Source organism: Coturnix japonica, chromosome 20, assembly GCF_001577835.2.
Source record: "Coturnix japonica isolate 7356 chromosome 20, Coturnix japonica 2.1, whole genome shotgun sequence".
Taxonomy (NCBI): domain Eukaryota; kingdom Metazoa; phylum Chordata; class Aves; order Galliformes; family Phasianidae; genus Coturnix; species Coturnix japonica.
In genome coordinates this window covers 4,324,573-4,341,590 of record NC_029535.1, presented here as the reverse complement: position 1 = coordinate 4,341,590, position 17,018 = coordinate 4,324,573, and the positions used below count along the sequence as shown (strand labels likewise).

At 49.7% G+C, this 17,018-nt stretch overlaps 1 protein-coding gene and 1 long non-coding RNA gene across 3 annotated transcripts; both read left to right on the top strand.

Moving 5' to 3' along the window:
* The first annotated feature begins 702 nt into the window (after nt 1-702).
* Nucleotides 703-4,649, top strand: LOC107322896. Of its 2 annotated transcripts, none has more exons than XR_001559087.2 (4): nt 703-813; nt 4,134-4,238; nt 4,311-4,392; nt 4,604-4,649. It is a non-coding gene; the product is annotated as an uncharacterized LOC107322896 (long non-coding RNA). The 2 variants fall into 2 exon arrangements; XR_001559086.2 differs by lacking the exon at nt 703-813 and adding an exon at nt 820-961.
* Nucleotides 4,650-9,492: 4,843 nt separating this feature from the next.
* Nucleotides 9,493-16,323, top strand: GHRH (growth hormone releasing hormone). The gene is made up of 7 exons (XM_015881444.2): nt 9,493-9,964; nt 12,162-12,261; nt 13,075-13,203; nt 13,792-13,896; nt 14,444-14,581; nt 14,906-15,002; nt 15,391-16,323. The coding sequence occupies exons 2-6, from the start codon at nt 12,182-12,184 to the stop codon at nt 14,967-14,969; spliced, it is 516 nt and encodes a 171-aa protein (XP_015736930.1). The 5' UTR covers nt 9,493-9,964; nt 12,162-12,181; the 3' UTR covers nt 14,970-15,002; nt 15,391-16,323.
* Nucleotides 16,324-17,018: the final 695 nt, after the last annotated feature.

The following is a 17,018-nucleotide window of genomic DNA, read 5'->3' as shown; positions in this document are numbered from 1 at the left end:
TCAGCCTGGAGAAGAGAAGGCTCAGGGGAGACCTTCTAGCTCTCTATAACTTCCTGAGGGGAGTTGTAGTGAGCTGGGGTTGGCCTCTTCTCTCGTGTAGACATGATAGAACTAGAGGGAATGGTTTCAAGCTGCGCCAGGGGAGATTCAGGCTGGACATCAGGACATATTACTTTTCGGAAAGGGTGGTGAGGCACTGGAATGCACTGCCCAGGGAGGTGGGAGTCACTGACATGGGAGGTGTTCAAGAAACGTTTGATGTTTGTGTTGAGGACATGATTTAGCTGGGAAGTATTGGTGATGGTTGGACTGGATGATCTCCTGGGTCTTTTTCCAACCTTGATAACTCTGGTGATCTGTGAAATGTTGATGAGCGGTCATTGCATCTCAGCTGTGGGTCTGGGCTCAGCCTGTGCAGCAGCACCTCGGGGCTGGGGCCGAGCCCGGTGCCGGGGCTGTGCTGCCTGCAGGAGGCTGCGAGGCTGTGGCAGCCACTTTGGGTGCAGCACATGGGCATGGGGGAGGGCCGGCAGCAGGGAGGGCGATGGGCCCGAGCCCAAATCGTGTTGGTCACAGCACAGGGGCTGCAGGGGATGGCAGATGTGATCCTGCGGGGTTAGGAAAGGGCACAGCAGAGCACCGAGGAGCACAAGGCAGTGAAGCGCAGCACGAGCCGTTGATTGCCTGCACTGATGATGAGATGTGCGTCCTGAGTGCGGATGGAAAGTGAAGGGAAAGGAGGAGGGGGGGATGGAGGGGCAGGAAGCGCTTGGTGCCGGCGGGAGCAGTTCCGGGCCATGGCGCCATGGGAAGGTGATCGGGGCCGGGAGGAGCGGGGTGTGCGCTGCCAGGGTCGGGCCGCGGTGCGGGGCGTGGAGGGATGTCGGGGGAGGAGCTGGCGGTGCTGCGCCACGCAGAGGCGATGCGTGCGGTGCCAGCGAGTGCGTGGAGCTGAACGAAGGTGTGTAACATGTCCTTGCTCTGGCTGTCGGTGAGCGGGACGAGTCGGGGCTGCAGTTCTGTGCTGGTGTTTGTTGCTGGGACCGGCTGCCTGAGCAGAATGGGGGCAGCGAGAGGGAGGTTGGACAAGCGGCAGCATCAGGAGCACGGCCCGGTTCTGCTGTGCTGATGGTGCTGTACGGCTGTGGGTCCCCACTGAGGGTCGGTGAGGCAGCGTGGCCCCGTGTGTGGACGTGGGATGTAATGAGAGTGAGTGGATGCAAATGGAGTCGGAGGTGTTACAAGGAGAGGCTCTGGATTGGAACAGGGAGAGCAGAGCTGGTGTGTCCCAGCAGGCAGGCGTATCAGGTGCCCTTTGGAGCCTGCTGTTCTTGTGCTGAGCTCAGGGAGCCCATCAGATCAGCGTGTGCTGCGTGCTGCGTATTGGCAGCGCCAAGAGATTCCACTTGTGGAAGAAGGGGGAGGATGAAGGAGGCCGAGGGCCCTTTGCTCCAGGGCCAGCTCGTCGTGCCCTCTTGCTGACCGGAGAGAAGGGCTGCCCGCTGGGCACAGGCAGTGCCTTCTGGCTCCCGTGCCGTGCCCTGTCCTCCAGCCCCCTCCTCATGCCATGTGGAACGCCAGTGCCAGCAGTGCCAGCAGTGCGGCCGCCATGTTAGAACCCTGGCCACGGCCGTTACCTTGGTCACCGTTGCCCAACGGTGGGCAACGCACTCGCCTCTTAGATCTCCGGCCGATAACAGCCATGTGGGGGCCTAAGAGAGCGAGGCTGGAGGAAACCCACCCTTTAGCTGGGAAGATGGTTCCGGGGACCGCGGGGTCGAAGAGGAGGAGGAGGGGGCCCACTGCCAGCACCATCAGGCAGCAGACAGGCAAGGGAGCCCATTGCCATCGCGCCTGGACCAGGTGCGTGACCACCTCCGTGGAGCCCATGGAGGTGGATCCACCTCCAGATGAGCCCATGGAGGTGGATCCACCTGAGGATGAGCCCATGGAGGTGGATCCACCCGATGCACGGCTGGCCTGGCACCACACCACCGTGCCAGGCCCTGCAGCAGTACCACCTCAGCTGCAGCATCGCTGGTCCAGGCGCTGGGCTCCGTACCGTCTGCGCGGGGCCCCCGGCCCCCGCATTAAACCGGGGTGGGCTTCATTTAACATCATCTCCTCCTTTGAGACCTTGCGGGCCCCCGGTTCCATCTAAACCCCGTTTTTATTGTTGTTTTTATTGTTTTTATTGTTGTTTTTATTGTTTTTATTGTTGTTTTTATTGTTAAATTTAGTTAGTTAGTTTAGGATAGGTATGTTCAGTTAGAGTAGGTTATTGTTCACGTTTTAGTGTTAGGTGTAGGTTTTTGTTCCTGTTTTAGAGTAGGCCTTAGGTAGTGTTCGTACTTAGAGTTAGTGGGTCCTACCAGCACTGGCAGAAACGCCGCTCACTCGTACGCACACGTGCTCTTTCTCACCTCAATGCCATTGCATTTGTGCTGCTCATGAATGAGGAGTCTGTGACATCCGAGGGATGGGAATTTCATCTTGTGATTTTCTGTTGCAGATGTCAGGGAGGCAGAGCGGTGATGGCTGTCGAAATGCATTGAAATGCTTCATGGAACATTCTGGAGCTGCTGTCCCTGGAGCTCCTGCGTGCCATTGTAAGGTAGGTGTGCCCTTACCGTAAGCGTGCACTGAAGCAGTGTCGGTTAAGCACAGCTCACTCTCTGTCTTCAACAGATCAGCTTTCTGCACTCTTTATTTCCGTGGCTGGCGTTGTAGAGCGCAGCAGCAGCAATTGGGGGGGGGGCCGTGAATCACGTCCACAACCAGGTAGGTGAACATGGTGACTTTAATGCTAGAATCAACATTTGCTGTTCGAATGACTAAGCATGGTCACGCGTGTTGGTGCTGGAGCTCAGGGATAGGTTTATTCTTGCCTGCTGAGCTTTTCCTTATTGAAACACCCACCCATCCTCGTCTGCTTTCTCTTCCCTTTCAAGTTGTAGAAAGCTCTGACTGTTTCCCATTGACTTCTTGCAGGACTCGGAGGGTTTTTGAAGTCTAAGACCTGGAGACGGTGAGCAACCCAAGGCAAGTGCTGCGTTAAAGGGAACAGCTGAGCAATGAAAGCCAAGAAGGAAAGCAAAAAAAACGATAAGGGCTGAGCAAGAAGGCACAAAGGACAGCAAGAATGCCTGCATTGCGTCCTCAGAGGTGCACCAAGANCCTCATGCCATGTGGAACGCCAGTGCCAGCAGTGCAGCAGTGCGCCGCCATGTTAAACCTGGCCACAGCCGTTACCTTGGTCACCGTTGGTCACCGTTGCCCAACGCAACGCACTCGCTCTTAGATCTCCGGCCGATAACAGCCATGTGGGGGCCTAAGAGAGCGAGGCTGGAGGAAACCCACCCTTTAGCTGGGAAGATGGTTCCGGGGACCGCGGGGTCGAAGAGGAGGAGGAGGGGGCCCACTGCCAGCACCATCAGGCAGCAGACAGGCAAGGGAGCCCATTGCCATCGCGCCTGGACCAGGTGCGTGACCACCTCCGTGGAGCCCATGGAGGTGGATCCACCTCCAGATGAGCCCATGGAGGTGGATCCACCTGAGGATGAGCCCATGGAGGTGGATCCGCCCGATGCACGGCTGGCCTGGCACCACACCACCGTGCCAGGCCCTGCAGCAGTACCACCTCAGCTGCAGCATCGCTGGTCCAGGCGCTGGGCTCCGTACCGTCTGCGCGGCCCCCGCCCCCGGCATTACCGGGTGGCTTCATTTAACATCAGCTCCTCCTTTGAGACCTTGCGGGCCCCCGGTTCCATCTGAACCCTGTTTTTATTGTTGTTTTTATTGTTGTTTTTATTGTTGTTTTTATTGTTAAATTTAGTTAGTTAGGATTAGGTGTTAGGAGTAGGTTATTGTTCATGTTTTTTAATTAGGAGTAGGTTATTTGTTGTTATTTTAGAGTTAGGTATAGGTTTCTGTTGTTATTTTAGAGTTAGGCATAGGTTAGTGTTCGTACTTGCAGTAGGTGGGTTCCTACCAGCAGCTGGCAGCAAACAGCGCTCACTCGGTAAGCACACGTCTGCTTTCTCACCCAAAGCCATGAGTGCTGCTCCATGAGTGAGGAGGTCTGTGACATCTCCGAGGGATGGGATTTGCATCTTGTGACTTTTCTGTTGCAGATTGTCGAGGAGCAGAGCGTGAGTGGCTGTGAAATGCAATTGGGAAAATGCTTTCATGGGAACAGTCTGGAGCTGTGTCTGGAGCTTCTGCGTGGCCATTGTAAGGTAGGTGTGCCTTACTGAAGCGTGCTCTGAGCAGTGTCGGTTAAGCACAGCTCACTCCTCTGTCTTCAACAGATCAGCTTTCTGCACTCTTTATTTCCGTGGCTGGCGTTGTAGAGCGCAGCAGCAGCAAGGCCGTGAACACGTCCACAACCAGGTACGTGAACATGGGTGACTTTAATGGCTAGAATAACATTGCTGTTAGAATTAATAAGGCAGTGGTCACGCGTGTGTGCTGGAGCTCAGGGATAGGTTTATTCTTGCCTGCTGAGCTTTTCCCTTATTTGACACCCACCCATCCTCTCTTGCTTCTCTTCCCTTTCAGTTGTTAGAAAGCTCCCTGACTGTTTCCCAATTGATTCTTGCAGGACTCGGAGGGTTTTGAGTCTAAGACCGGAGACGGTGAGAGCACCCAAGGCCAAGTGCTGCTCAAGCTGAGCAAGAAAGCCAAGAAGGAAAGCAAAAAGAAACGATAAGGGCTTGAGCAGGAGCCCAAAGGACAGCAGAATCGCCTGGATTGCGTCCTCAGAGGTGCACCAAAGGACACACACTGCGTGCTCCGGTTTTCAGGCCTGGCCGTGCTTTCCCTTTCCTGGACTGCGGAGAGGAACTGAGCAAGTTTTAGTCATTACCAGTATCCCGCCTATTTGATTTCATATTGAAATGTATTTTGGATGCATTTAGCATCTCTTTGTTGCAAATAAAAGCGAAACAAACATTTGAATAGTGGTGCTGCCTCTTTCAGTAGCTGCTCAATACAGTGCCTGGCTCGGGCTAGTAATCGCAGGCCAGAAAGGAGGGGGCTGGAGGACAGGGCACGGCACGGGAGCCAGAAGGCACTGCCTGTGCCCAGCGGGCAGCCCTTCTCTGCGGTGTATCATTTGTAATAAGGGAATTTCCTGCACTCTTACTGGACACTTGAATCCCATGGGTATTATCTGAATAAACGTTTAATGTTTTGAGCATTTGGATTTCATGCCCTGAATCTTTTTATTTTCTTTGTGTTAAATGTGTTAAATTCTGCATTCCTCTGTTTCATGGACGTGGTTGTGACTTACCAACATTTAACTGAGCATTCCTTGTGTCATAAAGTCTTTATATAAACAATTCCCAGTCCTTTCTGTACCTATTTGAAGGAGAAGTTAGCAGCTTTCACACAGATCTGATCCATCCCTTCACCATCAGCTGCCCACAGACCATCTAACCTGACAGCAGTGCCATGCTCTGTGCAAGCGATGCAGGCTTTGAACTGCAAGCAGGTGGTGCCATCAGCTCACTCTGCCTTCACTCCTTTCACCTGCACACACTGAGGCGCGCATTTGCACTGATTTTGAGATGATAACAAAGGACAGCTATTTGAAGGTGTGGGCTGCTTGAATTACTTTCCAAAGCCTTTGAGATCTGAGTGGGTTTCAAAGCTAACATTGATTCAACGAGCAGAAATGGCTATTGTGTCAGCACACAGTTCCAAGCAGACAGAGCTCAGATCTGAAGTCTTTCTCTGAATTCAAATCACCCTCAGCTTTTTTTACCTTTCTTTTATGGTTTGCATTGCAGTATTCCCTACAAGTCTCAGCAGCAAGACCTATTTGTTACCACACACTGCACACGTACCATAACCTTGGGCACTGATAGCTTTTCATCCTCAGATTGAATGTTATTATTCATGCAAGAAAAAATGAGTCTAACTACTTCTGCTTTATATATATATATTTTACCAGTCCCTACTGGAATCAAGACTTTCCTCACTCCCGTTCTAAACTATTGTACTTTTCTGATGCCAATAACACATCTTATTTAAACGAGGCATCAGCAGCTGAGGGACCTCATTGCGCCTGGGCACCACAGACCAGGGACAGGGGTAGAATTAAGACCAGCTCTCCTTGGTTCTTGATTTTGGCTGTACTGTGCTATGTAACCTTCCAGACAAGGCTCCTTTCCAAACTGAAATGAAAGTGGAAGACCAAAGGTGCAGTCATTGCTGGCATCTGAGCTGTGTTTGCTAGTGAGGAAGAGGAAGGAGCTGGTACTTAGAGCTGGAAGTTCAGGAGCAAGTAACTTTGAGCTGGCTGTAACACACTGACACCTGGCTGAAAGTCTGGGCACTTCACTTGGGCAGTGCTGAAATGCTCCTGCTGCTCTACAAGGAGATAAACAGAGCCAGACAGGTACTGGTCTATAAATGGTTTGCACCCACAGAGCACATCAGACCTTCTGACAGATACATATCCTGCAGGCTGATGCTATTTGTTCCATTGTAGTCTCGGTGATACGATAATGTTTGAAGATTAAGTAGGCTTTTCAAGCAGGCTTTTAACTCTCCGAGACAGTCATTTCTGATAGCACATCCTTGTACATTTTGAATTAGGGATTTATTTTCTCTATTTTTCATCTGATCCTTTGCTTCAGGCTCATTCTCACAGTCTAAACTATGAGCTCATCCAGAAGGACCTTTTTCAGGAGATAAGTTTGATAATTGTTTGTATTCAGGCTCCTACCAACTCAAATTCCTCAAGGGAAAATTCTCCCTAGGAAATCTATTAGTGTTCATAGGGTTGGCTTTGGAGGCTCTGCAGATCACATCTCAGCATCTTATCCTTCCAAGATGGAGAAGCCTTACTAATGTTGGGTTTTCTTCCTTAGAAGTAATAGTAAGTTTGATAGAACCTGGTCTTTTTCATCTCATTTTTGTTTGCTTTCTTGCCACAGGAATTATTGCATTTTTGCAAAGAACCTTGTAACAAAAAGTACTGTGTGTGCATGAATAATAGACAATGTATTAAATGACTGATTGTCAACTAAATTGTAGTGCTGTAGGTCTACCATGTGAGATTTGAACTAAAACATATACCATGCTACCTGTAAGGTTGCAAAGTTAGACTGAAAATATAACTCAACCTTCTCAGTCCATTGCATCTAATGTAACATTAGGGCACTTGTGGTAAGCTGGTCACCATCACACCTCTCAGGTGAAGGAAAACCATAAGAAACAGTTGTGTGTGGCTCTAAGAGGAATGGGGGACCAACAGCCACTGCCTGTGACGTTTTGAAGTGCAGGAGCACTTCTGACAGCTAAGAACTGGGGATGATTTTCCTTCTTGCTATTTGATGTGTTACTTCTTACAGTCATTATATTCAGCCTCCCAGTGTGAGTAGGACCACTTCACCTGCTGCTCAGCTCATCCGGAGCTGCGTGCTGTGCACCTGGAATGGACAGGGGTGATTTTTTAAAGCACATTATGGAGACTGGAGGAGGTAAAGCTAAGAGGAAATCAATACCTGGGAAATTGCTGCAGCATCCTCACACCGTGTCCTTCATAAGCAAAGAATCAGCAGTGAAATATAACTACCTGTCCTGTGCTTCACCCAGGTAGGGCACATCTACACACATATGACTCCAAAATCCGGCAAAAGATACCTGTGGTGGCCTGTACTTGGCCATAGAGTACACATAGACCCACTGTGGGTCCTGGGAAGGCAACGAGGCTTTGAATAAAACCAAGACAGGAAACCTTGGGGACAGAACAGCTTCTCTGTTTATGCTGTTTGGGAACTCCTAAGCTGTTTCTACCCAATGGAGCCTGGAGGGCTTGTAGACATTTCTGCTGCCTCCCACAGTTGACCTGGTCACGAAGAGCTTTAAGTTGTGAGGACTTTTTGGGTCCTGCTGTGCAGGACTGGAGCCCAGACAAGGCAGAACAGGGAAACCCACACCAACACGGAGATTTTTACATTGCCTTTTTTGACAGCAGCTCCCTTAAGATATAAATGCAGATTGCAGCTTTCATAATCCACGCTGGGCGGCAGGCAGCTATAAATGAGTCAATTATCGACTGATTCCCTTTGATCCGAGAGATATTGCCCTGTATCGTACAGCAGCTCTGTGTAAGGCAGCGGGCCAGGCAGAAAGAGAATTAGCTCAGAAACAAGCTATAGGAGAATATCTTGGAACAGCATCAGCACTCGACTGGTTTAACAGCGTGGTCTGATTCATCTGTGCAGCCAGTGTAGCACCAGGACAGTGGAAGAAAAATAAGCGATGCTGAAAAATCGGTGCACCTGGACCCACACATGAGAGAACGTGAACAGATTGTTTCAAATATACAGACAAAAATCCTTTTCCAGCATCAGACACAGTGCACAGCAGTGTGCATCAGGACAGCACCTTTGGAAACCTCTGCTCTGTGCTATCAAGGAATGCCTTTCTCCAGTGTCCAGAGTAAGGATGATGCATATCTGTCTGCCTGGTCTTACAGCAGACCCTCTCCCTATGGGCAGGCTGATGCCACTTCTCACAGCTGTGAGGGAAGCATCAATCCTCACTTCTCTTCTTGGAGCTGCTTTGTTTTTGAATTACATTGCAAGTCCTCTGGTCAGCTTTGCTCCTTTCAACCCTTCTTGATCTCACAGGGAAGCTGCCTGGCACTGATTCACTCCAAAGGCAATGTGAGCCCTCAGTGCGTGTCAAGAATGGAGGTGATGGTCTAGGTACAGAGTGACTTGTTTAATCCTTTGTAGATTTGGCATGCTGAGCTCACTCACACCTCTCTGCCTACTGGGTTACTGCTTTCCAAGACCTTCCAGTCATTGCTCTTCTAAGCAGGAAGCCACAGTGGCAATGCTGATTGCTTTGCAAGAAGCAAAGGGGCAGTGAAGCTGGACCAACGCTGACCACTTGGATCTCCTTCACACACATTGCCCCGCACTTGGCCTCTGTCAGCAGCAGCTGCACTGAGTGCAAGGTGATCATGTCCTGCAGCAGGCAGAGATGAGTCACTCACTGCTGACACTTCCACCCAGCATCATGGCGTGCGAGACCCATGATGGGAAGGTCTGAGTCTCAATCAATTCTAAGAATTGTAAAATCAGCACTGAACACAGGCAGAGCTCATGCTTTTTATCTCCTCTGAATGGTCCCAGCCTTCCCGATGTCCCAGCTATGTGTTCATTTTAATGGGGGGGTTTCACTCCTTGCTCCAGCAATGACAGCAGCTGCCAGCATGCAGCATCCAGGGGAGACATCAGCCTTTTGGAGGACACACAAGCAGAGCAGGGCTCCCCAGCCACCGTCAGCCTGATGTGAAGCTGCTGTGTTTGTGAGGGAGTGGAGCATGAACTGCCCCGCTAGTAGATGTGAGCGACAAAGGAGAAGGAGGAAAACACTGATAATCAAAGAGAAAGAAAGCAGCAAAGAGATAAACCCCACTGAGCAGGCAGTGTGAGGAAGTATTAATGGTTAACTGTCTTTTATTGTCGGGTAGGAGGAAGAAATGTAATTGCAAAGGGAAAGATAAGTTTACTTTGCAAAGCAAATTTGTTATTCAGTCAGCCAGATTGCCGTTGTTGTTATTTGCTTTTCCCTCACTGAATAATAAAAAGAAAACACGCAAACAACCCTAAACCACAGCCATACCCCCACCCCACAACCTCCCTGCGCACACAAAAAGGAGGATGCTAAACACAGCCTTTGATACTCAGGAGCATAATTGATGCTGTGACGCGCAGAAGCCCACAGGACTCCCACGGAGCGCAGGTATAAGAGGAGGAGCGCACCTCCCCGGCAGGCAGAGGACAGCTGGGGGCAGCTCTGTGTGCTCCCTGCTCTGTGGGGTCTGGGGTCTGTGCAGGGGACGGCTTTGCTGTGCTCACGGGTGGAGGAGAAGTTGTGTTTGCAACAGGGGAACACCTGAGTGGGAGCTGATCCAGGAAGGACTCGTTGTGAGAGAACGGTAAGTCCAGGCGTCTGCATGTGGGCTCAGCAGGATAATTCCTATTTGGAAATCGGAGACTATTTAACTACACCGAAATGCAATCTCAGCTTAGTAATTAGCTTTGCTGGATATAATACCTTCTGTATCGTATGGGATTCTTATGTATGAAGTTAGAGAAGGAAACAGTATCTGAACTATCGGCTAAATGCAAAGCAGTACAGCAATAACACAGTGGAGCCTTGTAAAACTGCCAGGCAGTTACTAAATGAAGCAGAGATTTCTTCTTTTGCTGTACCCGGGCAAATTCCTGCTGAAAAATGAATGCCATCCTACTCACCAATCAGCAAAGTCGTGTTTGTGCCAAAACAAAGTGTAAGCAGGAATGTTGCAGTAACACAGAGCCAGCTGTGAGGCAGCGAGACGCTTCAGATGAATGTGTTAGAGAAGCAGAAATCCTGGTATAAAAGTCTGAACTTTACAACCTGCAGGTGCAGTAAAAGCTCCATTTCATCTCTGTAGCTGAATTTTTCAGGCTGATCAGGTAAGATTTTGGGGGGTATAGTTATCAATCTCTCCCAACATCATTCTCGTTAACGCTGTTAATGCTGCACAGGGTGGGATGGAGCTACTATGCTTTATCTGTTGGAACGGTGCTAAAAGCTCTTCATGTTAAAGGGGAATTTATGAATCATTTTTATCCACACGCTGCCAGAACAGAAAAGAAAGGCAAAATTCCCACCTCGGCTGAATGTGAAGGTGTCACAGCTTTGCAGAGCTGTCATCTGCCCATGTGCAGGGTGAAGCTGAAATCATCTCTTCTGAAAGAGCAGCCATCTGTGGGATGGGGAGAGGGGCTTTTGCTTTAGGCTCCTTCCCAGGGGAGACAGACGTCCCGCAAAAAGCTGAAGGGATGGATCTGTATACATCTCCTGGTTGGCTCTTTCTTTAGATGCTGGTGCCGTGATCTCCTGGTATCCTCTAACACATATAATCAGTAATTCTTATTTGGAATTTGTCTTTGAGATATTTAGGGCAGAGAGGCACGAGAGGGGCATGCTTTGCCAAGCCCAAATGAAAGATAGAAAACTAATGGAAAACTGGACCAGGAGTGCTGGAAATGCCTCTTAGGCACTTGTTTTTTTGCTGCTTCTGGGCATTCCTTGGCTCTCTGAGTGGTGACAGCCCTCCTTACAGTGGGTTGGAGGATGGGTGCTCTCCTGCACATGGCTCTGCTCAAATCAGGGCTGTTAGCACTGCTGGAACAGGGACCAGAATGAGAAAGGGTTGCACAAAGGAAACCCAATTCACAGTGCACCGCTGTGCCTGCTGGCTGCCACTCAGCACAATGCCCCTCGTCCCGCTACAACTCCATGCTCTCAGCAGTGCGCTCACTTGCACACACACCAGTACTTAGAGCAACTTCTCCATGCTGTTCAGTTTGCATCCAGGGGAGCGTGGGCAGCTGTGCCTGTGCACTAAAGCAGTGCTCACTGCTGACATTTCCCATCAGAGCTGCCTCCTGCCACCACCATCCATCAAATCCACTGCTTGGAAGGTTTACTGGGGTAATGAGAAGGCCCATCGGATCCTTTCCATGTGGAAACTGCCCCTTGTTGCAATCCAATATTGTTAAAGAGTTGGAAGTTTTTTCTTCCCCCCTAAAAAATGAACTTTTCTCTTTTGTGCAGATCAAACATCTTTCTGCCCTTTTCTTGTGTGAAATAACACGTCTGAACAAGGAAACAGCGTTTTAAAGATCTCCATCCACATTCTGCTTTCTTAAAGAATCCTTTTTTGAGCTAAAGATCAATTGCTTTCCATCAAAACCGAGGGATAATGTTAACAGAAATATTCTCCCACCGTCTCTTGCTTCCAGTAACAAAAGCACCGTGTTCACCTGCTGCTGCTGGTGTGCAACCTCAGGCAGTTCTTTGCTTTGAGTCATCCATGGGGGATGCTGGACACACTGTCAGCCTCAGGATGCAGAACACTGCAGTGTTTGTGTCCAGCACATGCTGATAGTGTCGTCCATCCCATCTTCCCCTAAGTCCTGAGAGCCACGCGGGTGTCTCTTAGTGATGGAGAGGGGGATCCTCTGTGCACAGCTGGGCAGGAGAAGTCTTGTGGAGCAAGATGGAGGTTGTGCAGTGATGTGGGCTGGTGGGGAGGCTGCCCTGGGCAACTCGTGCCACTGACTCACTGCTCCACGTTTCAGGTGACTCCAAAGGGTGGAAGATGCTGGATAAGGCCACCCTGTTCCTGTTCCTGCATTTAGTCTCAAGCTCCATCTCCTCTCCTCTCTACCCAGCTCTCAGGTAAGATGTTGAATGTTTCACTCACGCTGTAACTCTCTGCCTCACCTCTGACCTTGTGCAAGATCAGCACGTGTCAAATGAAGCTTGTCAGACCTTCTGAAAACCATTGGCAAACACATGTCTTTACTCTGGCTTAATTCTGGGGCAATGCTGCTAGTTTATGTGTGGTTTCCCAGGAAGGCAGACACTCAGTGTGGAATATCTCAGCCCAGCAATCGGTTTTGGCATTGAACGCTGTGTCCAATGAAGGGAAATCTAGCTGCCTCCAGAGCAGCCAGCAGCACCAGCTCCATCACCGACTGAAACCTGTGCCTGAAAGCTCCCTGCACTGAAATCAGAACTGCGAATTCAGTATGGGAACTCAACAGCTGCTAATCAATATTTCAAGTATTGCCTTGTCGACTCTTAGATATTAACATTACTTCCTACCATTACAAGCTGATGGATGTACAGAACTGGCCATAGGGCTCTGTAAAGTAGATTTACAAATCTGCTTTAAAAATGCTTTGGAAAATGCTTTAGACTTGTGCAAAAGCCATGGTACGGCAATGCCACCATTGCTAGAGTTGTGCTTGACATCGCTGGAAGCTCAGAGAGGGGAAAATGTATTTGGGGAAGCTTTACCAACTGCCTTTTTGCTTCAGGGCAGTTTGTGACTGGGGAGAGTGGTGGACAAAACTGGTGTTAATGATGGGGTAGGGTAAGAAAAGGGCGAGAGAAAGAAAAAGCAGAACATGGAGCAATGTTCATGAAGACCAATCCCTGACTGGCATTTGAGCTCATTTCACAGCATGCCTTGCTTTATTCTTGAAGGTACAGCCCAGGGCCTGTTACTGGCAAGGCTGTGAACTTCCAGCTCCTGGACCACAGTGTGCTGCAGAGCCACAGCCCCTCAGTGAAACAGGACGAGGAGGGTTTATTAAGAGACCCCACTGAGAAAAGGTTTGTACCTCACCCCTCAGCCCTGCTGCGGCACTTCTGCAGGGAGCACAGTCTCTCAACAAGCTCTGGAAACCCACAGCATGGCTGTTAGAGCCTCTCCTTTCCACTCCTGCTAGGAGACAAGGGATGGTCAGTTATCTTAAAACCAGTGGATTCATCCTTGTAGCACTGAAGACCACACGTATGGTTTGTGCTTCCCTAACCCATGGGTTTTCTGTAGCCTGTGTCCAGGCACAGGCTGGAACTGCCCCAGGCTCACCCTGTGTCTGGGACAGGGGTGCCCACTCCCAGCTCAGCCCTCTCCCAGTCTGGTTCTTCCCCTTCACACTCTTCCTTGACGTCACCTTTGCTTTGCTGGCACTTCTTAGTTCTTTCAGTACAAGTTAAAGACTTGTTTGGCTTTGCTGGATGCCATCCTGTCAGGGCCAGGCTGTTCCACATCTCCAACACCAACACAGTTCAATATGCAATACGTTCACCTGTCACTGATCCCAGCAGTTAGTTACATCTGGTGCATTAACACACATAAAGCACCTACTTGCTACTGACCATGGGCTCACTGAGCACACCTGTTCCTGTCTCCCCCAGGATGCAGCGCCACGCTGATGCCATATTTACTGACAACTACCGCAAATTCCTGGGGCAGATTTCAGCCCGCAAGTTCTTACAGACCATTATTGGCAAGAGACTCAGGTAAGGCACAGGGATCTGCTGTCCTTGGGGCAGTGCATTGCTGATTACATCTCATGCATGTAGCAGAAATAGCTGCCTTCCACTGCAACAGAAGCAATCTCTCCTGCTGCTCCACAGCCAAGAGGACATTCTGCATACCCACTTCTAACATCTCTCTAATCACAACGATTATCACGAATCCTAATTAATCCTTCCCTCTAAACCTGTGTCACATTGGCTGAGAGCTCTACCACACCAGCAGCAACAAGCAGCAGCTTCACAGATTAACAGCTGCAACCATCTTTCACACCTGTTTTTTATGCTATTATTCCAGGCCTGTTTGAACACAGAGAACTGCCTCTCTACCAGCACTCGGGTAGCTTTGCTTAGGTAGATCAGCCCAGTCAGATGCAAGAAGCTCTGGGCAAATGCAGCTGTGCTCTCAGGGAGCACAGAACAGCCCCAGGCCCAGCAGGTTCCCTGCCATGCTGCTCACTCCAAGCCATCATCTGAGCAAAGGACTGAAGCAGCTCTCACACAGATTCTGTTTCTCATCTTCACGTAACAGAAACAGTGAGAGCAGCCCAGGAGAAGGGATGCACAAGCTCCTGACGAGGCGCCAGTCGGACAGCATCCTGATGGACAGCCGCTACCACCAGCAGATGGTACTGAGGGACTTCTTGGGAGCCATGCTGCAGCATCAAAGGTAGGTGGGAGCCATCCCGTTATCTGCTTGCTGCAGGAATGAGACAAGGCCCTTTTTGCTGTCTAGCAAACACGAAGCAGAAGTGAAGCTACTGGACTAGGTGCTATCTTTCACATACACCCAGGGAAAGAATCAAGCTCCTACCTGTAAGCACAGCCCACTCCTGGGCAGTTGTGGTGCAGGTAAGGCACAGTTCTATCCAGCCTGCAGCACCTCCCTGTGCTGCCTCCTCACATCCAGAGTTCAGCCAAATAGCAGCAGGGAAAAGAAAAACCACCTTCATCCCAGTTCAGACATCGTTCATCCTGCTCTGTTCTTTCACAGGCCTCAGGATGTGAACAGCAGTCGGTTAGAGGGGTTTCCCAGCACCCTGGCTGTGTTCATGTAAATATTTTTCCCTTTTCCGTCTCCCCGTGCTCTGGTGAGTACCATCCCCTGTGCAGTTCTGTAAGCACAGCATGTAACACGGGGCTTTATGAGCAGGACAGAGCATTCATTGCATTGAATGGGAAATGAAGCCTCACAGTGTTCTGTATTCCCCAGTCCTAAAATCAGTCACCTGAAGCCAGAAATATGCTCTAAACCTTGACAGCCCCAGGGCACTGAGTGCCCCCACACAGGGTATTGCTGCTATCACCTTCACTCACACAAATGTGTTTATGCAGCAATTCCAACCTTCCTCCTCTGCCTCAGAAATTAAACCTGTCTAACCATAGTCAGCATAATACGAAGCAGTGTGAAGAGACCTGTGTGCATGTGCTCACCAATAGCTTTTTGTTAATTCTCCTTCCCTCCTGCTTCTTGTCCAGAACGATTCAGAGCTCACGGATCTAAGTGCATAGAAGCCATCCACAGCAATGAAGACACTCCTGGAGGTGACCAGCTGGAGGCTGATGCGTACACTCAAACCTGCTAAAAGGAATGCGGTTCTGATGCACTACTTCATCTACTTCAATCTTTACTGTATAATTCCCCCCTCTAAGCACTGGTTTGAGTAGTGAATCAGATTAAAAACCCACCAAACTTCTGTGGTTTAACCTCAGGCTGCTAAAACAACATCACGCTTGTGATCCTGGAGACATTTGTTACTAATTGAGGTTTTTGGATCATAAAATGTAGCAAAATCTCTGCCAAATCATCACTCTGTTTGAGGGGCCCAATGAATGTACATGAGGCCACCATTAAAGCACCTTTGGGCGGTTCAGTGAACTGATTACAGCCTCCTTTAAACAGATGCTGATGGCACAACCACCCGCAGCTCAGCACAGGGTGAGGTCAGACATGAACCCACACGTTCACCACCCATCACCGACACTGCTGGGGGCTGTTACCTCCTTCATAGAGCCCTGGCAGCAAAACTGAACATTCAAAGCTCGTTATAAGCAGTTACTGATCAGCCTCAAGGTGTTTAAATTGAAGCTACAGCTTTGCTCTGCAGGAGTTAAAAGAAATCCCTGTGCATCTGATTGGGCTGATGCTGTGTTTTAATTCAATGTGCCGTGCTGCGGCTCTGAGCTCCACCATGGCTACAGGGTTACAGCAGTAAATGTTTGCACTATCACAAGTTATTAGGACAGAAATCTCTCACACAGCGACTCCTTTCCCCGTCACCCAAACTCTTCTACTGTTTGTGTAATATTTATGTCTTCTGAAATGTAAATAACGCCAGGATGGGGTCTGCGCTCCCATCGTTAGCAGGGAATAAAAGCTGTTCTAAATAAACCTGTTCAACAGCAGGTCAAGGCGGCTCTTTGTCTGTTGAGACACCAACCTATTGATTCTGGGCACACAGTGGAAGATAGCACTCAAGGAGAGCTGGCAGGAGCACAGAATACAGCTCAGAGCTGTGCTTGCAAAGGCATCAGGGCCAGTGCCAGCCACTAAGGACCAGGCTGGAAACACACCTGCACACAAACACTGGGGACTCTTAAAGCATCCTCCTTGCACCCAAACAATCCCTTACTCACCTGCAGTACATTCCAGCTCCTTTTCCCCCAAGCAATCCCATTCTTGTATATTAGGCTCCAGCATACACGGGAATGAACTCCTACTTGCACTGAACCCCTACAGGTTACGTTCTCCCTGTTCAGATCACAATTCCAGTGCCACAAAGCAACGAGGGGATGTTGTACAGCAGCAAAGCTGTGACAGCAGCAAGTGCTAATGGGTCACCTGTAACCATTACAGAGGGAGCTGCTGCAGTGAGACAGCCTGCTTTACAGGGCAGCTGGAGAACGACCTGCAACAGAATGAATGCAAGGCTTGGTTCAAAGAGCTTGTAAGGCTGTTGTGTCACAGCAGCCAGCATGTGTGAAGTCATTACAGCTCACTGCAAGGGAAGGAATGGGGGAAAACAGACCAAAGAAATGCATCCAAAGCAGCAGATTCTTAAAGCAGAAAATAAACAAGGGGACAAAAACAAGGAAGCAAAATGAAA

Excerpts from the sequence above, each read along its gene's own strand:
- GHRH (XM_015881444.2), top strand. The coding sequence starts at position 12,182 with ATGCTGGATAAGGCCACCCTGTTCCTGTTCCTGCATTTAGTCTCAAGC. Across the intron at positions 13,204-13,791 it reads AGAGACCCCACTGAGAAAAG|GATGCAGCGCCACGCTGATG; the intron begins GTTTGTACCTCA and ends TGTCTCCCCCAG. Across the intron at positions 14,582-14,905 it reads GCCATGCTGCAGCATCAAAG|GCCTCAGGATGTGAACAGCA; the intron begins GTAGGTGGGAGC and ends GTTCTTTCACAG.